This window comes from Lynx rufus, unplaced genomic scaffold, assembly GCF_022079265.1.
Source record: "Lynx rufus isolate CCGP_SWC_20201006 ecotype Redwood Valley unplaced genomic scaffold, mLynRuf1.p SCAF_25, whole genome shotgun sequence".
Lineage (NCBI taxonomy): Eukaryota > Metazoa > Chordata > Mammalia > Carnivora > Felidae > Lynx > Lynx rufus.
The window spans coordinates 17,234,004-17,255,392 of NW_025814840.1; the positions used below are offsets into that span (position 1 = coordinate 17,234,004).

The 21,389-nt window shown below is 46.2% G+C and overlaps 2 protein-coding genes across 6 annotated transcripts in view; one reads left to right on the plus strand and one right to left on the minus strand.

Moving 5' to 3' along the window:
* Positions 1-669: 669 nt before the first annotated feature.
* ARV1 (ARV1 homolog, fatty acid homeostasis modulator) lies at positions 670-17,851 on the minus strand. Of its 2 annotated transcripts, XM_047088700.1 has the most exons (5): positions 17,618-17,851; positions 10,330-10,449; positions 7,710-7,863; positions 4,641-4,865; positions 670-3,615 (listed from the first exon to the last, which is right to left on the minus strand). In XM_047088700.1, exons 1-5 carry the CDS (start codon positions 17,825-17,827, stop codon positions 3,473-3,475), a joined length of 852 nt encoding a protein of 283 aa, XP_046944656.1. In that variant the 5' UTR covers positions 17,828-17,851; the 3' UTR covers positions 670-3,472. The 2 variants fall into 2 exon arrangements, with proteins under 2 accessions (XP_046944656.1, XP_046944657.1); XM_047088701.1 differs by lacking the exon at positions 10,330-10,449.
* A 204-nt stretch (positions 17,852-18,055) lies between these two features.
* TTC13 (tetratricopeptide repeat domain 13) overlaps positions 18,056-21,389 on the plus strand; it is a 79,114-nt gene continuing 75,780 nt past the window's right edge. Inside the window, exon 1 of one of the 4 annotated variants that reach the window (XM_047088604.1) lies at positions 18,056-18,373. In XM_047088604.1, coding sequence (XP_046944560.1) covers positions 18,103-18,373 — 271 coding nt within the window. In that variant the 5' untranslated portion in view covers positions 18,056-18,102. The remainder of the gene's footprint in view (positions 18,374-21,389) is intronic. The other 3 variants (XM_047088603.1, XM_047088606.1, XM_047088605.1) reach the window with 3 other exon arrangements.

Sequence of the window (21,389 nt, forward strand, 5' to 3'; positions counted from 1 at the left end):
CACTACTTCTGTAAACTTTAAGAGGGCTACTCAGCCCTGCATCTATACTGTCTGATGCACATAGTAGGAGCTCCGTAATATGTCACATGAATAAGTGATTGATGAATAAAAGGATAAATGAAACAGGGAGAGAGAAAGGGGGGGAGTGCTATCTTATCTAAAGGTAAGATTATCTTGTTTTTATCTAATATCAGTTTTATGGAGATAGAATCCACCCCTGTAAAGTGTAGAGCTCAGTGGTTTTAGTTATTTAGTTTTGGATCAGCCATTAAGAAAAAAATTTTTTTAATGTTTATTCTTATTTTGAGAGAGAGAGAGAGAAAGAAGGGGAGGGGGAGACAGAGAGAGAATCCCAAGTTGGCCCTGCACTGTCAGAGTGGATCCCGACCCGGGGCTCAGAATCACAAACTGTGAGATCATGACCTGAGCTGAAATCAAGAGTCGGACGCTTAACCTGCTGAGCCACCCAGACGCCCCTGGGTCAGCCATTTTTAAACAGTAGCTTAGTCACAGGGGAAAATACTGAATTCATGAAAAATTCACAAAAGCTGTTTATTTTGACTTTATTAAGAGAAAAATATTTCTGTTGTAAGAACACAATACTAAATACATTATTTATAGCCAGTAACTTACCATTTAAATTAAAAAGATATAAACATGTCAAAGGAATGAAACATAGATCTTTTATTATGTGTGGATCATGGATTCACGTTCCTCCTCCATTTCCAGAGCTTCCCCGAAGTGGTCTACAAAGTAGGACTCTCCCCTTGTCCTATCCCTCATTCCCCAGGCAGCACCCCGGGCTCTGAGCTTGCCTGGGTCTGTGCCTGTATGTGGTTCGGTTGTTTCTTATGGGGGCTATGTGGTAGTTTTGGGGGTTTCCGATGCCATAACCATAGCTTTCTTTTTCAGGAAGTGTATCCAAATCTTTGCGTCATTTTGCTCAACAGAAATGAGGAGCTTGGTTTGTATTTTATGTCTTCTCTGTTGCAAGGGCAGTTGGTTGTGCCACAGATAATAAAGAACACAACTGTGGGCAGTAAAAGAAGTATGTAGGGTGACACATTCTGCTCAAAATCAACTCAACAAATTCTTCTTGGGGCAGGCCCTGTACTTTGGGAAACATGCTATTTCCTCACGTGTAAACCACCCGGTCTCTCCCAGAACCAACCTTTTACCCAGGCTGGGCGAGTCAGGCATAAACGCTTGGAATCGGAACAGAAGACGTGGACAATATAAAACATGAGGTAACGTAATAGGAGGACAATGGTTTTCAAACGGTTGTGAGGCAGGCGACTTTGTTTTCCTGACTGGAAATTACAGTGGATCGCGTGACAAGTGGAAGCACCTGGGGAAGTAGGACCAGAACAGTCTCCGGAAATCCTGGATACGACCGCTGTGGTGCTGGGCTGGGCCTTGGGGGGTGGGGGGGGGGGTCAACGGGAGTGAGCCCACAGACTCGAGTTTTTGGAAAGCCTTCCTTCCACAGAGAAGCCATGATGACTGACTCTATCTGGTTGGGCAGAGACGAGGCCACTCCAGGCCCCGGGGAGAGCAGAAGACATATGGGGAAGTGCGGAGGCTGTAATAGAAGATGGGGGTAGGAACACGTCTGCGGAGAACGAACTGGGACCGGAACACTGAGGACCACGCTTATGCTAAGAGAACACACAAAGTCATTCCTCAGGAAGAGACAAGAACCTCCAGGGTCAGCAGTAAGAGACGATGACAGACATGGAGGGACGCCACCACGGTGCGTGGCGCCGGTCTGGGTTGAGGGCCTGGGAGGAGGCTGTTGTGACCTTTCAGGCAGGAGACAAGAGCTGACCCGGGGTCTGAGTGAAAAGGGACGTTTCCAGAGAAAAGCTTCGGGCAAGGATTCTGTTTGGGTGGGTGCAGGGCGGTGAGATGGAGTTCAGCTTCAGAGGTAAAGGCGGGGCTGTACTGGCACCGCCTGGGAGGCAGTGGACGGGGCAGAGAGAGCGGGCAGAGGGGCAAGCTGGAGGTGCCGGGTCTGGGAGGCCTACGTCCTGGGAGCTGAACGTGAACGGCAAGAGAGAGGAGAGAAGCTGAGGTCAGAGTCCCGGGGCTGGGAAGCCGGTGAACAAAAGACCGACGGAACGGGCGGCCGGTCTCAGAAGGAGGCGCTCTGGGTGAGCTTGCAGAGCAGAGCTAAGGGAGGAGTCTGACAAAGACCTGGCAACTGGCTTCCCTCTGATTTTTAGGAGGGCAGAGTCAGGAGACTATGGGAGAAAGTATGTCCTACAAAGAGGAAAGGCGGTGAAGAAGCAGGCTTGACCAGTTGTTCTAGAACAGACAGCTGTGCGGGTAGTTTGCAGAGGGGAAGGAGCCAGGGCACGGGAGAGGACAATGAAAAGAGCTGTGTCTGAAGACCTGGAAAGGAAGAGCATTGGCTGAGCGTTGAGGGGAGACTGAGGCCACAGGAGGGAGGATGGCCTTTCCGCAGCGGAGAAGGTTCGGACCTGGGGTGCTCTCCTGCCACTTTTGTGCTTCCCTCGCCGCCTGCACCCCCACCCCCAAACCGGCCTCTGGGTCTGCTCCAGGCCCCCCGCGGCCAGCACAGGCTGCAGGGAGGGCCAGGCTGTGGGCCGGGAGCCTGACTGTGACCTGGGGCGGGGGGCGGGGGGAGGGGAAGGACGCTTCCAGGGAGCAAACAGCCGAGAGAGGAAGATGAGCACGGGTCCAGGACCAGAGGGAGGGAAGGAGGGAAGCAGGCAGGCGACCAAACGAGTTTTGAGCTGAAGAAGGAACAAAGCTCCAGCAATAGTGTAACCGGCTCGACTCTCAGCAACGGGAGGGCAGACTGGGGAGGCAGGAGCGTGGGGGAGGTTCACTGGAGGTGACCACGAAGGCAGAGGGGCATCACGGAGGTCCAGCTGAGGCTCTGTGCACGCGCAGCGCTGGCCTCGTGGGGAACACGGCCGCGGAGTCACCCCAACGGCTCGAATGAGGCGCGGCCGGCAGAAAGGCAAGGAGCTGATGGGTTCGGGGACTAATGGGGATGGATCGGCAGCTGCCTACATTTGCAGGTGGGTAAAAAGCGAAGCAAGGCCGGTCAGAAGTGGAGGTCGAGGGAAGGTGAAGAGGCAGCCCACAGCAGGGCCCGTGGAAGGGAGGACGAGGGACTGGGGCGGGGTGGGGGGGACAGCGGCCAATGGGGCAGATTTCGGAGTCAGGTCCCGCTACAAGCGACATGGCGTGCCGGTGTCAGAGAGGCGGAGAATAGGGCCCCAGGAAGCAGCAAAGCACGGATGTGGATGTCCTTGACCTAAAGTGAAGGACCCAGAGAGATGTGCACTGAAGTCCTCGGCGGGGGGGCGGCTGAGGTGACCCAGAGGCAGTCAGGGGCTGGGACACGTAAGGGCATCTACGGATTCTACGATGGCATTGGTCTCATTTGAGGAGGACGCCCGTCTGAGTGTGTGAATGCTAAGAGGCTTTTGTACCCTCTTCAAAAGTCTTGAGATTTATAGATGGTGCAATCACTTCCCACGTCCCATTCCATCCTCTGGAAGAGGTAGACCATGGTGCTTTCCACCAGTAAGCCACTCAAGATGGCCAGAAAGGAGAGCTTTCGGCTGATATTCAGGGTCACTGGAAAAGAACAGACAACTAGTAAGTCCTTAAGAGTTTAAGTGATGTCAGCATGTAAAGTACGTGGCATTCTGAATGGAACTCTTTTGTAAAGCTGTTTTTGAGAAAAATCTCTATTTGTTCTTATTAACTGGTGCTGTTATCCTCTCCCACTTTTTTAAAATCTACGGACCTCTGGAGAGAAACAAAGCATGTGCCGATAACAAACACACGAAGTTTCTCCTCCTGAAATCAAGACACAGATTTCCATGAATACTGAGGGAGAAAATTAAGAACAGATTTTAAGGTTATAAAGAGATCGACAATGGGGCGCCTGGGTGGCTCAGTCAGTTGAGCGACCGACTTCAGCTCAGGTCATGATCTCGCGGTCCGTGAGTTCGAGCCCTGAATTGGGCTCTGTGTTGACAGCTCAGAGCCTGGAGCCAGTTTCGGATTCTGTGTCTCCCTCTCTCTCTGACCCTCCCCCGTTCATGCTCTGTCTCTCTCTGTCTCAAAAATAAATAAATGTTAAAAAAAAAAAAAAGAGATCGACAAAACAAAACAAAAACAAACAAACCCGGAAACTCTCTGTTTAACAGTAAGCATTACGATAAAAGGTACCAGGTAGCAGCCTCATTTAAAATAACCCTTCTCACAATGGATGGGGAAAATGAAGACCCCCAAGGCTGCTCATCCCTTCTTTGGTGTGGTAGGAGCTGTGCTTCCTGGCTTGACGACTGCCCCGCCACGTACATTTGGACAAGTCATCCGCAAAGCGGAGGTTAATAACGGCTGCCCTACTAACCCCACGGCACTGAGATGTTGCACATGAAGGCATTTTGAGAACTAAAAAATACCACGTGGTTAACATGAACAAATACCGACTACGCGCTCTGAATAAGGCATTAGAGGAGTGCCAGGCCCTGTTATTATTCTATGAAGAATTCCAGAGTTTAACAGGTTTGCCAAGAGCGTGTCGGAGGCGCAAGGCTTTAAGCTTGTGTGTGGGCTGAACTCGGAGGAGACAGGATAAAACATAAACATACCTCTGATTGCCTGAAAATTGGATGTAAGGACAAATACTTTGATGAGTCTGAGGCACAGGGATGTGTAGTCGTGCTCCCAAATGACGGCTGGAATCAGCAAGAGTTTTCCGTAGCTCGACAACAATAATGCTTTCAGCAGCAAAATGAAGTCGGGTTTTTTTTTCGCTGTCGTCGGTCGTTCTATCCACAGGAAAGTAAAGATGCCAGTAAAAAAGGCAGCTTGTTCTAAGGAGGGAACGGAGGACAAACACATGAATGTCCCGATCTGAACCATATCTCTCTAAAACCAAATAAGCCACAATTCCAAAATACAACTTACCGGCTGACTTCATTAGAATTGCTTTATCGAGATCAAATTTTCTTTTTCCTCCCTCCTTCTTTTTTTTTTTTTTTTTTTTTTTTTTTAAATAAGCCCCTGCCTTTTGTGTCAAATCCTGCTGGTATGATTTCAGAAACATAGTTCAACAGTTCTTTTGTGGAGTATTTCATCACCCACCGAAGCAAAAGTCAGTCCGTTAGGATTGTGATCATCAGCTCTCTGAAGTTCTTTCTAGGAAGTAAGACTCTGTTTGGGTATTTTCAGTGTTCGAGGCCTCCACAGAAAGAATACAGGAATATGGAGGTTTTTTTTTAAGCCCGAAAGACGGGACGCAGCCTAAGAATTGCATATGAAGATGTTTTTCTTTGCTCATTCTTCCACTATTTATTGACTACCTAGTATCTACAAGATTTTGAATACTGTTATCTAAATTTAAAACTTCCTTAATTCATGTTAACAAGCTTTCTGAGTGCAATTCCTTATGCTTCCAGAAAGTATTCACAGACAGAGTCCAGTACAGGAGAAGCCACAGTTCCACTGGGTCCACAGAACAGAGCACGGGCTGTTCTATTCCCATTAACTAGGATTTTAACATTTCTTTCAACTGTGGTATTATTTTTATTCAGACTCTTAGTCCTCTGATTACCCAGCTGCATACGTCTTGAGTGATCTGTCCCTAATTCTATTTTTTCCCATAAGCTATGTTATGTAGGTTTCTGCAGACTCTGGTTTTTCTGGAACACATGTGTCATCTTATAGGAGAGACAACTGTATCCTTCCTAAAATGTTTTATAACCAAACAGAGTCAAACTAAAGAGGTTCCAAACATAGGTGATTAGAATCAAAAATAATTTTGGCCGGTTGACCTACATGACCGGGACACCAAGGGCTTGTCAACTGCAAAGACCTGCTCAAATAGGCTGATCTTATAGCCTCAGATTTGGACCAAAAAAGTAATAAAAGCAACAAAGAATTCCTTAACAACAAGAACGATCTAATAGTGGGTTGTCTCCTGTCGCTGGAGATACTCAAACAAAGCTAGATCATTTTGCAGAGCTGAGGGAAGGATTTCTAGCACTGGAGAGAAGGGCGGACCAGATAACCTCCACATCTTTCTAACTCAGAACCTGAGAGATTTATGTGTTTGCACCAGCCCTTGGGCTCTGCACAGTCTTTCTCAAGGCAGATACTATGAGGCTTTCATGGATCAGCCGGGTTCAGGAGGACCTCACCTGCCTTCAGAGGGCTGCACGGAGAAAACACCAGATGGGGAGCCCGGGGAGCCACCTGTCTCAGCGCTGACACTAACCTGCGGTGGGATTTTGGGGAAATCATTGCCTTCCTGCTTCTATGTCTCCACGGGAGAACCTAACCTATCTACCAAAGAGGATGGTTGTGAACATTAAGTTGATAAAATCGTAAAAGCAGTGTTTAAATTATAAAATGCTATATTTACGTAGGGCATTTTTTAATAACCTATTTTAGGGGGTCAGAACCTAATAGTGGATTAAAAAAGTAACAGTAGAAAAAATTTCTGAGTGTCAAAATATCCACTATAGAGTAGGTGCTACAGCAATTCTGAACTATTTGAAAATAAGCCTGGTTTATTTTTTATGTTAAAAATTACGGACACACAGGAGCTTATCCTCAGAAATTTTAAGAGGTTTTGCTTTAAAGCTTAAAATTACATTAGGTTCTAGTTCCTGGCGTAGGCAACGTTCTCAAGGATGTTTTTAATATTATTACATACGTTTGCGAATTCTTTTTTTTTTTTTTTTTAAACGTTTTTTATTTATTTTTGGGACAGAGCGAGACAGAGCATGAACGGGGGAGGGGCAGAGAGAGAGGGAGACACAGAATCGGAAGCAGGCTCCAGGCTCCGAGCCATCAGCCCAGAGCCCGACGCGGGGCTCGAACCCACGGACCGTGAGATCGTGACCTGGCTGAAGTCGGACGCTTAACCGACTGCGCCACCCAGGCGCCCCTGCGAATTATTAAAATGTAGATTTTAAAACCTCAGAAACGGATGAGAGGACCAAGGAAGTGAGAGCAAACAGAGAAGAAAATGGGACAAAAGAGGACACACCGTCCAGGAATATGACACTGCAGTGCACTGGAGACTCAATATTGCTAAAACAATATTTCATTATAATCAAAGAGTTTTAGAAGCAGAGCATGGAAGCCTGTAAGTAAGAAAACAGTGGCAGAAATTAATTCAACACAATTCTGACCTCAGTCACAAACTCGAATTCTGGAGAAAAGCAGTTCCTTGAACTTAAGGAACTTGGGACAGGAGTCACTTTTCCTGAATGCAGTCAGAGAAAGAACAAGTTTTCCCTATTAAACAGGTTGCATGAGTTCAATGCAATTAGCACAACACATTGGATAAGGTCTGGCAATTATCAGTCTGTTTTAATAAAGATGAGACCTGGGGAGTCTTTCAACTGGACAGTCAGAAATTAAATTTAAGAGTTTTATCGACGATGGTATGCCTCAACATATTTTACGAAACTCTCTAATCTGATAAACCTAACCATTTCCGTAACAGATGTGTGGTAACAAATAAAAAAGCAAGCAAGCACATAATTTAGACAAACTCATCTAGCAGCTTAGCAGTAGAGCTGAACGTTTAAGTCTCAAGTCCTATGTTAACCCCCTCCTCTAACCAATGATTAAGCCCACCCACTTCACTTGTGATCAGAATAGTGGGGACTAGATGGCTGAGAACAGAAAGCGTGGCTTCTTCGTACCTAGAGAAGCAATTGCGAACATTCTATAGAAATCCCACTCCTTGGCATATCTGATGAAGTCGTCGGGATCGGTGTTCTGGTTTGAATCTTGAAGCTGCCACCATCTCAGGTACGCTTCGCAAAGCAAACAAAATATGCAGAGTTTCCCGTGCATCTGGTAGTCAAAAAGACAATGCCATTTACTGGGTAGAGAAACACCTAATTACACGTAATATCGGGTAGGCGCAGACGTAGCTAAGTACTTGTGGTTTTGAAGAACCTCCCATCCCACAGCTTTTCAAATTCAGGACTGCCCGGTTAAGTGTGTAATTGTGTTGCCTGTAAACCCAATGGCTCTTCATCAGCAATGACCATCAGAATCACACGGGGAGATTTTTCAGATTGCAAACGTCGAGGCCCCAGTCCTGACTCAGAATCTTGGGAAGTAAATCCTACACATGCAATTTTGAAACAGTCCTGGGGGCAAGGTGGGATTCTGATGTATGCCCTTCGCTAAGAAATACCGCTCTAAAGAGTAGTCCACCCTTCACACTCTATTTTCAGCATCGGTCCTATACACAGAATCAAGCACAGAATTCACGTGACTCGTGGATAGGCAGAAGCAGCAATGAGAACACATTTTAACCTGAAGATTCCATCATACCACATAGGAAACTACTATTCTGAACATAAATTTTTATTTTTATTTTATTTATTTTTAAGTTTTAAGTTTTTTTTTAATGTTTACTTTCATTTATTTTATTTTTTAATTTATTATTTAATTTGCATCCAAGTTAGTTACCATATAGTGCAACAACTGATTTCAGGAGTAGATTCCTTAATGCCCCTTACCCATTTAGACCATCCCCCCTCCCAGAACCCCTCCAGCAACCCTCTGTTTGTTCTCTGTATTTAAGAGTCTTTATGTTTTGTCCCCTTCCCTGTTTTCACATTACTTTTGCTTCCCTTTCCTTATGTTCACCTGTTTTGTCTCTTAAATTCCTCATGTGAGTGAAATCATATGATAGTTGTCTTTTTCTGACTAATTTTGCTTAGCATCATACCCTCCAGTTCCATCCACGTAGTTGCAAATGGCAAGATTTCATTCTTTTTGGTTGCCGAGTAATACTCCATTGTATATATGTACCACATCTTCTTTATCCATTCCTCCATCGATGGACATTTGGGCTCTTTCCATTCTTTGGCTACTGTTGATAGTGCTTCTATAAACACTGGGGTGCATGTGCCCTTTCGAAACAGCACACCTGTATCCCTTGGGTAAGTACCTAGTCGTGCAATTGCTGGGTCATAGGGTATTTCTATTTTTAATTTTTCGAGGAATCTCCATACTGCTTTCCAGAATGGCTGCACCAGTTTGCATGCCCATCAGCAGTACAAAAGAGATCCTCTTTCTCCCCGTCCTCGCCCACATCTGTTCTGAACATAAATTTTTAAAAAATGGCCCTATGCTGGATGAGTGTCAATGAATATATGGAAAAAACAGTAATTAAAAGGTAGAAATTTTTAAAGCTGCAAGTTCTAAAGAGTCTGAAATTTTGGCAAAAATAAAAATTATCAGGTAACATGAATTGGCTTTTTACAACATGTTTCTCCTGGGGTGCCTGGGTGGCTCAGTCGGTTAAGCGTCCAACTCTTGGTTTCAGCTCAGGTCATGATCTCACGGTTTGTGAGTTTGAGCCTTGCCTCAGGTTTCTGTGCTGACAGTGTGGAGCCTGCTTGGGATTCTCTGTCCCTCTCTCTCTCTCTCTGCCCCTCACTCTCTCAAAATAAATAAACTTTAAAAAATAAAATAAAACCCATTACCCACTGGACTTTCTATATCAATATAAAGTGGGGAAAAGAAAGTGTGTGCAAACGTAATGCAGTCCCAGGATAGGTATCAGTGTGGGCTTCTGAGGTTCTTCTAGTTGGCACAGTGGTTCTCCTGGCTGCACTTCAGAATCACCTGGGGGTTTTAAGAAATACTGATGCCTGAACTCATCCCCAAAGATTCTGATGTAACTGATTCTGGGCGAGGCCTCGGCTTGGAAGGATGAACTGCTATCCACCCTCTCTCTCCCAGGTGATTCCATTGTGTACCAAAGTTTGGGAATCAATGCTCTAGCAATTTAAAAACTGCCCTGGTTATGTTTTTTTTTTTTTCAATATATGAAATTTATTGTCAAATTGGTTTCTGCCCTGGTTATTTAACGTGGGGGAGGGGAAGGAATTCCCTCAACAGGATATAAAATGTAATACACTGTATTAAAATATTTCTCTTTTAATGGTCGCTTACTTCCTCTAGCTATATTTCTCTCCTTACCTGGATATATTTAATTTTATTCTGGTAGAAATAACTGGTATCTATTTCAAAAGGAAACCCACTAAAAGGCAATACAGATTATAGTTTTTCAACTTCCTCCCAGTGAGCGTATTCTTAAATATTCACTAAACATTGCGTGCCTTGTTTATCAATGCCTGCTATTTCTAGTAACTTCCAGACACTGTTGAGATAAAAGACCCATGCTTAATAGACTTTCTTTTTAAAATAATGTTCTTTAATTCCGTTCAAATTATTCTTTAAAAATGCAAGAGCATTATCAAGTAAAATTAGAAAATTAAAAAAATTAGCACAACTTACGTTTATTTTAGTATTGAAAAGAATATGTCTGTAGGCCTGGGCTTTGCATAAAATAGCATTAATCAAGATGATAACAGGATCATACTCGATATATTTGTCTACAGGTTTCTGGCAGGATTTCTGAAATAATGCAAGATAATATTAGAATAAGCAAACTCATACATTCTGAAATCTTAAAGGATTCTGAACTAGCAGAGTCTATTTTGGACTTGTATAGCAATAAGGACATGTCAGCATTTATTTAAATTAACTTCTCTTCAGATACAAAATGTTCACATAAGCTCTGGTTTCAGAAATGACTAAATGCAATCTTCTAGGCTAGAAATATTAATCTTTTTAAAAAAATATTTTCTTAATGTTTTTATTTATTTTTGAGACAGAGAGAGACAGAGCATGAGCAGGGGAGGGGCAGAGAGAGAGGGAGACACAGAATCCGAAGCAGGCTCCAGGCTCTGAGCTGTCAGCACAGAGCCCGACGTGGGGCTGGAACTCACTGTGAGATCATGACCTGAGCTGAAGTCGGATGCCTAGCTGACTGAGCCACCCAGGCACCCCAGAAATATTAATATTTTAATCTCATATGTAAGGAAGCTAAAAAAAATTTTGATTTTTTTTAGAAAATATTTTCTTAGTGTTTATTTATTTCTGAGAGATTGAGAGAGAGCGCGAGCGAATGAGCAGGTGAGGGGCAGAGAGAGAGGGAGACACAGAATCTGAAGCAGGCTCCAGGCTCTGAGCTGTCCGCACCAAGCCCGACGTGGGGCTCGACTTCATGAAATAGCGAGATCATGACCTGAGCTAAAATCGGACACTTAACCAACTGAGCCACCCAGGCGCCCCAAAAATATTTGATTTAAAGACTGGATTAGGCAGAAAAGTATCCCAGAAAATGCTTTCACTTTGTAGGACTTGTTATAAAATAAAGAAATACATTTATAATGTACTTCCATTGATAAACTGTTGCCTATTGGCTAGATGGCCACCAACTCTGCGGTTCTTGAAACATGACCTGGAGAAAGGGGTTCAGAAAAGCACGCGGAGCTTCTGAGATCTAAAAGCAAATAAAGAATGTGGTAGATACTGAGAAGCTCTCCCCCCCCCCCCAATTAACATTGAGAATATGGGAGGAAAATGCTCCTTCTCTGTGATGAACAATGGTGAAGACGCTGGAAAATGCTGAGCTATACATAAGCAAATGGGGTGCAGCTTGGTTCCAGGTTACCGGAAGCAAGACACCTGGGCTCTCAGTAATTCCTACTACATTAACTTTTTTGGACACCCGTGATTACAGTGTTATCAAAGTCCAACACCGACAGAACACATAACACCGGTGTACAAGAACGAGCTCATCAGAGGGGTGCTTGGGTGGCTCAGTCTGTTAAGCGTCAGGTCATGATTTCACGGTCCGTGAGTTTGAGCCCTACATGGGGCTCTCTGCTGTCAGCAGAGCCCGCTTTGGATCTTCTGTCCCCCCTCTCTCTGCCCCTTCCGCATGTATGCTCTCTCTCTCAAAAATAAATAAACATTAAAAAAATTTTTTTAATAAAAAATATTTTAAAAAAGAGAACAAGCTCATTAGAAATGTGACATTTCAAAGAGTTTTAGTTACAAAGTTGAGTTAAGGCAACTGTTCTAATGGCTACAATTCAAACATAAAACATTTTGAAATTGTGAGAAGATAAAATAAAAATGGAAGTGATGGATATGCAAACATACTGGGATGGCCTTTTAATTACATCAAAGTGCTAGGGGAAAAAAACGAAGGGCATTGAAAGATATCAACCCCGCATTCCAAAGGTAAAGAAAAACCACTTCCCACTGAAAGAGTTTCTCCACTTCATTCGTGTCATTTACAAGAAACGCGTATGTTTTTAAGTCATCAAGTGAACCAATGAAGAGAGACGTGCTATTACCTCATTTAAATACACCTAATCACACCGAGGCATAAGATGTTAACGATTTCACAGTTTTTCAGCTGGGCAAAGAGTAAGCCAGTGTCTAGACAGAAGCCGCGGAATCAGACATCCTATATTCATGACGAAGAGCTGTTTTCTAGACACCCTCCCTCTGCTGCCTATGGGCAAAACACCTCCTCTCTACAAACAACACTGGAGATCCTACTCCATTGTAAAATGGAACCACTGGCTGGTCAAGGGTCTTATCTCTGTCCGTTACAAGTTCCTTCAAGGGCACCTGGGTGGCTCAGTGAGTTAAGCGACTGCCTCTTGGTTTCAGCTTAGGCCATGACCTCACGGTTCGTGGGTTCGAGTCCCATGTCAGGCTCTGTGCTGACAGCACGGAGCCTGCTTGGGATTCTCTCTCCCTCTGCCCCTCTCCCTCTCCTGCTTGTTCTCTCTCTCTCTCTCTCCCAAGAATAAACAAATAAAACTTAAAAAAAAAGTTTCCTAAAACCCGTACGTATGGAGGCGGCAGTGCAAGTCGAGCTGAGCCAGGATTTGGACAATTTTTGGGAGGAAGTGGCAGAAGACAGCAGCCCAGTTTTCCCTTTTACAATCACTCGGCCGACAGATGTGTCTGTCGCGGCCACAGCGTTCATTGCAACAGCTCTCCTAACCATTTCTAGGGACCAGGCACTTCCAGGATGCTAGATACTCCCCTTGAGATGTCAGTCTCTATCTTCAAGGACCTTACAGTTTAGAAGAGGACGCATAAGCACGCTACTGCAAGCGCTACAATGGAAGGGACACAGGGTGACATGAATCCCGTAGGAGGGGCGGCTCCTGGTGTCACATGCCCTGTGATGTGCTACACCCACCTTCCCTTCCTAGCATTCTGAGTATTTTACAAGCACTGAAAGTTCATTAGAGCCCGCTGGTTCCCTCCCTATCAGGTTAAGCCTAATTTGTCCTTGTTCTGCCTCTGCTACTTGCTTCTCCCACGAGGGCTCCCTCCACCTTGAATGCAGGAGGAAACCCACACAGGCACAAAACAAACACACAGTAAAACACCCTAGTGGCAGGCGGCTACGTTTAGATTACGTTTTCTTACTCTGGCAAAATCGTTCCGCTCCCTTTACTACTGACTGGACGAGTATCGCGAAAGAGAAAGTTGTCCTCTGGGAAATCCGTAAGCACAAGGGACTGTGCACATCCCAGAAACGCAGATATTTCCGCCACCTCTATGTTACCATGGATACGAATTACTTTCTGCTGCTATGTTCTTCAGTGCCCTGAGAAATCACCTCTCCTTCAGCATATAAACTGGCCAATATTTTATGAACGTTCTTGCTGCTTCTTCCTCCCCATCATCTCTAGGGCCGTCCCCTTCCCCACTCATTCTCAAACCTGTTCCATTTTAGCTCCACAATCAGCAAAACATGTATCTTAAAACCGGAGGCCCCTAGACTGGAAGCTCCTCAGGGTTAGGATACCCTCTCATCCATCTCTGCATCCAGCATGTAAGGGTGGAGGCTCCATACTGTTCGCACTGAACAGAACTCAAACTTGTGAGGATCTCAATGGAGTCTTGTCTTGTTACCATCATGAACCTACCAAGTATCTGAGCACACAAAACAATCTGGGCACTATAGGATGTCAAAAGCACTGTATCTTTAAGCCTACTTACAAGAAACCGTGAAAAGCTGAAGGAGAGGGAGTGGCTAAAAGCAAGTGACATGCTTCCATTAGATGGAGAAAAATTCGGGAGACACAGGGGCAAGCTGCGGGGGACGGCACTGGAGACATAAGAGCAAAGGCTGAGCATATTGCTGGTAGCTAAGGGACCGAAGCATGCATGAGTTACCAGCTTATAGCAACTGTGGCTATTTTTCCAGAACAAATAGCCTGATGTGTAAAAACTGTTTACTTTTTACTCTCACGACTTGGAGGGCCTTTAAAAAATTATTTTGCAATTTAATTTTCAGAGTCCAGCATCAATGAAGTGATTTTTCCTAAATAATGCTACTATGCAGGGGCGCCTGGGTGGCTCAGTCGGTTAAGTGTCCGACTTCGGCTCAGGTCATGATCTCACGGTTTGTGGGTTCGAGCCCCGTGTTGGGCTCTGGGCTGATGGCTCGGATCCTGGAGCCTGTTTCGGAGTCTGTGTCTCCCTCCCTCTCCCCCTCCCCTGTTCACACTCTGTCTCTGTCTCTCTTGAAAATAAATAAACATTAAAAAAAAAAATTAAAAAAAAATGCTACTATGCATCTTACTATGCATTATCATGATAAAGGAGATTACCCACTCTTATCTCATCAGGAAATGGCTGTGTACAATAATGTACTATACCACCATTCATTACCCCAAATATAATTCTAAAATCTGTCTCCTAGGTGAGAGAGGGCAATGTTGGGGGAACGGGTGGGGAGCCAGACGAGGGTGTAGCGGCTGACCTAAACAGCTATCCAATAATTATTTTCCATAAAATTACTTTCCATAAATAAGGTATAGAGAAGCCAGCATCTGATGATTAGGAAAAGGATTTTGTTAGTTTAATGCCAAGAATTTTAAAAAATAAAGATTAATTTATATTATATATAATAATTTATGTTATATATATTATATTATTAAAGATTACTAACTTTAGTTAGGTGGTTATGTGGTTGTCATCTTTAAGACAGATGACTTAATTGTGCCAGTCCAAAAATTATTAAGTTTAGATCCCATATAACTTACTATTCTCTCCCTTGTACTAGGATGGCCAAGGATATCACCATCTAAAAACATAGAAATGGCTCGTTCATTCAACAAATATTTATTGCATACTTACTATGTGTCAGGCACTGTTCTGGATGATCTAGCTACATTAATGAATACATTATATGTAATCTCGTGTGTAGCTTGTATTTCAGCGGGAAGAGACAAGCAATAAATAACAAATAAGTCAGTTTTATAGAATATTCAAAGATGATAGGTGCTATGGGAAAGATAATGCAGGGAGAGGTGATAAGGCATATCAGACCTGGCAGGGGGAACCACAATTTGTAATAGGGTGGTCAGAATAGACCTCTCTGAGAGGCCAATAAAAATACTTGAAGGAGGTGAGGGAATTAGCCATGTCAGATCCTGACAGAAGAGTGTTCCAGGCACAGTGCAAAGGCCCTGAGGAAGAAACTTGCCTGGTTTAAGGACTATCTGGAGGCAGGGGTGCCTGCCTCCAGTTGGTTGAGCATCCAACTCTTGATTTTGGCCCAGGTCATGATCTCATGGTCGTGGGATTGAGCCATGTGTTGAGTTCCATGCTGACAGCACGGCACCTGCTTGGGATCCTCTCTTTCTCCCTCTCAAAAAAAAACCCAAAAACCAAAACAACAACAATAGCAAAACTATCAGGAGGCAATGAAATTGCAGTAGAATAATGGAAGAGTAGCAAGAGACTACATGAGCCTTATAAACCAGTGCAAGGATTCTGACCTTAATTCTGAGTGAGATGGAAAATCACTGGGAAGTTTGAGAAAACTTCAATTTTATTTTATTTTTTATTTATTTATGTTTTAAGTAGGCACCATGCCCAACATGCAGCTTGAACTCACAATCTGGAGATGAGGAGTCTCATGCTCTACTGCCTGAGCCGGCCAGTTGCTCCTCTACCTTACATTAAAAAAAAATTTTATATGTTTTAATTTATTCTCGCGAGAAAGAGAGACACAATGTGAGCGGGGGAGGGGCAGAGAGAGAGGCAGACACAGAATCCAAAGCAGCCTCCAGGCTCCGAGCTGTCGGCACAGAGTCCGACGCGGGGCTCGAACTCGTGAACCACGAGATCATGACCTGAGCCCAACTCAGATGCTTAATCGACTGAGCCACCCAGGCGCCCTGTCTAACTTACATTTGAAGAGGAACACTTTGGCTGCCGTGTGAAGAGGCTCAAGACGTTCAAGGGTGCTACAGGTTAAGAATTATGACAATAATCCCGGTGAGACATGATGGCAGCATGGACCAGCGCTGTAGCAGTAGAGGTGGTGAAAAAGCAGTGGATTCTGAACACGATCTGAAGGCAGAATTAACAGGACCTGCCGAGTACCCGAATAAGGAAATAAATGCGGGAGAAAGGAATCAAGGATGACTCCAAACTTTTTTGGTCTTAGGAACTAACACGGAAGAGCCGCCATTAACTGTGAACGTTTGAGATAACTAGAAATATCCAACTGGAGAAATCAAGTCGTTAGTTGGACATTTGTGTTCTGGAATTCAAGGAAGAGGTTCAGGCTAGAGGTTCAAACTTGGGAACTGTCCAAGTGTAGATGGTCTTTAAAGCCATGAGCCAGAATGAGCTCTTCAAAGGAGAGTGTGTAGACAGAGAAGAGGCCCAAGAACTGAGCCTCACGGTTAAGAGGTGAGGCAGGTGACACAGAACCAGAAAGGAGATTGAGAGGAAACAGCCAACAAGGTAAGAAAACTGGAAGAGCCTGGTGTCCTGGCAAGTGCACGCAGCGTGTCCAGGGGAAAGTAATAAGGTCAAATGTTGCTGACAGTTCACTGAGAATAGACTATTGGATTTAGCAAAGTAGAGGTCTGTGAGACAGGTCTTGAGTAGAGGTCTTGAGACAGGAACAGTGATCATGTCGGCTGACAACAGATTAAATAGGTACACATTCCTACTTTGTCTGTTCCCTGTGTATTAACACCAGGCCATGTTTTCCGAATGAGGATTATTACTAGCAAATCATCAGATCAGAAATGGGACAAAAACCTACTGACTGCCTACTATGCGGCTGGTTCTTTGCTAATACCGCGAAAAGAACCTCCAATTTTGTGACTTTTTAAACATAAAAAGCCCTGTTAACTCGTCATTTTTGGTTTTTGTGTCACCAACGTCCACCTTAGTGCGTTGCACACAACACAAACTATACATTCGATCATCGCAAAGGATGAACCCGACATAAAGTGTTCTAGGAAAATTTAATACTGGTTATGGAGTGTATGGATGATAACATTTACCCGTGCAAGGGTGAACAGCTAAAATTTAAAGAGTTTGGGCGTGAACTCAAATGTCAACATAATCCGATTTTTAAATTTCTCTGCACAACGCCTACATCCATCTCCATTCGAGAATCCGTCCGCCGCGTTAGGACTCACCAGCAAACACGACGGGTATGAGAAAACCACTGCAGGGTAGTGAGTTCTTTAACACTATGGATAACCGCAAAGGCTCGACTGACTCCGGACAGGAATGTCAAGTATTCAACTGAAGACTGTATTACAGGACCCTGAAACTCGTTGATTTTTCTGCCCTAAAACGCTGACATACATATCCCACTGCCTCTCATGGTCCCCAAATCCCGCCACGCCATTTTCTTCCCCAGGACACCCCACGCCTGGCAACTCACGCAGATGGTTATCTTCAGCACTCCGTGGTTATAGTCTCGGTACAACTCCTTGGCCTCTTGGTTGCATTCGATGCACCTGTACTGGCAGGAGGCCGAGGCAGCAGTGGGAGTGGGAGTAGCTGCAACCCCATCGGTGTTCCCCTTGCCCGCGACCACCCCTTCTGCGTTGCCCTTGCCTGGCCGTAGCCCATACCGCCCACCGGTGCCCATTTCCACGCAACTGCAGCCGAGAACTTCCGATTCAGTGGCGGGGAAAGACGTCAGACATCAGACCGGAAAGCCTGTCCCGTGCGGTGCTTGCTGGGATTCGTAGTCTCAGCCTCGGAAAGGGGGCTCGCGGCTGGCCGAGCTGGGACTACAACTCCCAGCAGGCAACGCCACACCCCTTCCCTCCCCCCTTGCCACGGCCCACCTGCCCGCCGCGGGTTAAGGCTGGGAGGCCGCAGCGTGCGGCGAGGGCCGCCGCACATGCGCCTTGAGGAAAGATGGCACCTGCCGGCTGCTGCTGCTGCTGCTACTGCTGCTGGGGCGGCGCTGTGGCCGCCGCGGACGCCGCCCGGCGCGTCCTGGTGCTGCTGTTGCTGGGGGTCCTGTCCGTCGGGCCGCGCCCGGGTGCGCTGGCCACTGAGCACTACTCGCCGCTGTCCCTGCTCAAGCAGGAGCTGCAGCATCGGCAGCAGCAGGAGGCCCAGGCAGGCGGCGGCTGCAGCCCGCAGTCCGGGGACTGGGGAGACCAGTACTCGGTCGAGTGCGGCGGTGAGTGGGCGGCGGGCGGGCGTCCGGGTCGCCCGGGGCCGCGGGGACGGCGGGGCCGTGGGGACGGCGGGCTCCCGGGGGCCGATGTGCGGGCGGCCCGGGCCTCGCCGCCGCCGGCCGCGGTGCGGCGTGTGCTCCTGGGGGAGCCGGCTCGGCGAGGTGTCATCCTGGGGCCGCTTCCCGCCGCTCGCACCCACGCCGCTGCGCGCCCTTCTCTGGTGGCTGCCGTGGGGAGGGTGGTGAATAGAGAAAAGAGCTGACAGCATGTTCCTGGGGACCAGGGCGGTCTCTTCGGAGTTGCAGCAATTGTCGAAAGGGTGGAGGAGGAGATGGCAAGTGGCCTGGGGCAGCCCCGGTTCCCGCTCTGTGCCCCACGGTTGCCGGGGGGAGCGAGGGAGGGGAAAACGGAAGGACGGTGGAGGACCGGGCCCAGTGGGGGGCCCGCGCCCGGAGTGGGGGTCGTCTGGCCCTTCTTAGGCCTGGAAATCAGGTTCTCTGACCTGGGTTTGATGTCTTGTATTAAACATTATCTCTCCAAATTCGATCCCTGGAAGAAAGAAGGGAAGACAAGAGTAAGCCTATTTTATCTGCTCGATGACATCTTGCTTCCAGTTATTTAAGATTGACCTGTGACCTGTCCGGTATCTCCCAGTAAGAGGGCCCCGCAGGCCTTCAGCCTGTGTAAGTCAGAGCCGGGCGTTTTGGAACTAGGCCATCTCATTGATTAAGTTGGGCGCTTTTGCCCTCAATTTAGTAAGTCGTGGCAGATGCCTTAGGGGCAAATACATGCTTGTGGTTTTTTGTTTTGACATTTCCATCGGATCTTTTCACCCTTCAGTCCCCTCCCCTTCCTTTCCTTTTCCTCTTCCCCCTAATTCCCTCAAGGCTTGCTTTTGAAAGCTCTAGGTCTACCTAATTCACTAGAAGCTGGCTGGTTGCTTTTACAGCCTGGACAGCTGTGTTCTTGAACATTGTGTAACTGGGAAGACAATAAGCATTTTTTAGTTGAGAGATGTCAAGATTAGCACACTCTGATTTCCTTTTAGCACAATCTGACTCCCTTGAGGAAGTCTCACTCATTGACTTTGTTTTGTAGTGGGCCTTGGCTAGTAACAGCGTAAAAAACTCGTCGGGCATTGTATAGTGGGAAAAGAATGGCTTTTTACCTCTGTGGCTTCCTGTGACTCTGAACAAGTTAATTGCTTGTCTTGGCAAGCGAAATTGCCGCCTCTGTAAATTGAAGACACTGTTACCTAATTACCGGGTTTCATTTTCTTCACAAGAGTGCTGCGGGGAAAGTGAGAAATAGCCAACATAATATGGAATGCTTGCCGTATGCCAGGTGCTGTCGTAAGAGTAGGTTGGTTAGCCTATTTTCTTAAGTCTTTTGGAACACCCGTCACTACCTCATTGAATGGTAGCTCCTTTTCCTCAGATGAGGAAACCGCGACACGGTGCAGTCATCACTTTCCTGCGGGCCCACCGCTGTAAAGGGACGAGGCCAGGTGGTGAGGCTCCAGACAAAGCTTTGTCTTAGACACTAAGTCGTTATAGGTAGGAGAACACATCTGTAGTGAGTGCTAGCATATAGGATGTGTTATGTAAATCTTCATTTCCCCTTCCCTTGTATGGTCATGTGATGCTCACTGGCTCAAGGAGACACAGATTCTAGGCAGTAGAAGTTAGAAATTGATTTATATTATGAAATTGATTGATAGTATTGATCTAGGTGGCTCATTTCACCCCATGGCTTATGCCAGTCTTTGGAGTCCTTATTTGGGCCAACTCTGACCTGTATTATGCTTTTCCCCTAGGTAATATAAGTTTTCATGAACCGGGCGTTCGGAGGAGTTTTCCTGTCCATTCTACCATTCCCTCGTATGTGGAAACCATTATCCAGAGTTCTTTGCGTCAAAGGATGAACGCAATCTTAATGAGGCTTTAAGCATAATTTGTCAAATGTTTCAGTTTTTCATTTATCTCCCCCCATGTAGTTTCTTAGTACTTGGTTTCTTAGTTTGGCATTCCACATGTGCTGTTGGAAATGTGTGGCATGAGTCTTTGAGCCAGCCTCCCCTGGGGTGACGTGAATGTCCCGCAGTTGCTGACAGGCGCCGAAGTCACTTGGCTGCTGCTGCTGTTCCCAGTTAATAATTCCCAAAGGCAACTGCTTATGCTACTTGGCACTCCAGCTGTGGGACGTGACAGGAGCCATCTCTGTCATGGTAGAGACTCCCCAAATGTCTCTCATTTCTCCCTCTTCATTTTGGACGAGTAGGTAGAAGCTGGACCCTGTGAAACTGCCCCATTCCCTCACTGTCCTAAGAAGAACAGATGTGGGAACAAATTCAGGATTTACAGCTAATCATATCATAGCCCAGAGGTTCTGAATCCAGAACCCCTTCCGATCAACAGAAGGGTCTAGATAAGTGCCAGGATCCAGAACGAATCAGTTCTTGAGAGCCTCACCATCCATTCGTCACGTCGTCATCACTTGCTGGCCTTTCCAGCCACGAGCCTGTCCGTGTCAAGCCAGTCCGTATGCAGAGGACAGACACAGAAGCACCGCCACTTTTCAGAAGCCTTCCCACAGCTTTCGGATTCAAATGGCTGAATTGACACCTGCTTGGGTCTAAATCTGCACACCTTCCAATGGGCTGTATGGGTATTCTCATAAGACCGAACCCCCAGTGATTACAGGGCCAAAGACAATATGTGTCTTCCTATGGTGGGAGCCCATAGGTCTGAACAGCGCACTGGCAATGGCTGATTGTGCTGTGTGGACCACCATCAAATGGAATCCAGTGCCCTGGGATCAGCCTCGAGCTCAGTGGGCTGAACCCCATCGAGGTCCAGCTGCACAGATAAGCATGGATGACTGGGGCACCAGCGGTGTCATCCTGACTTTGCTGTTCCCAGGCCCCCTTCAACTTTCTCCCCGGCACGTTTTTGTATTTTATTTGAAAAACATGTATAGCCACAAACGTCAGGTCATCTGTTTTCCTGTGGGAAAAAT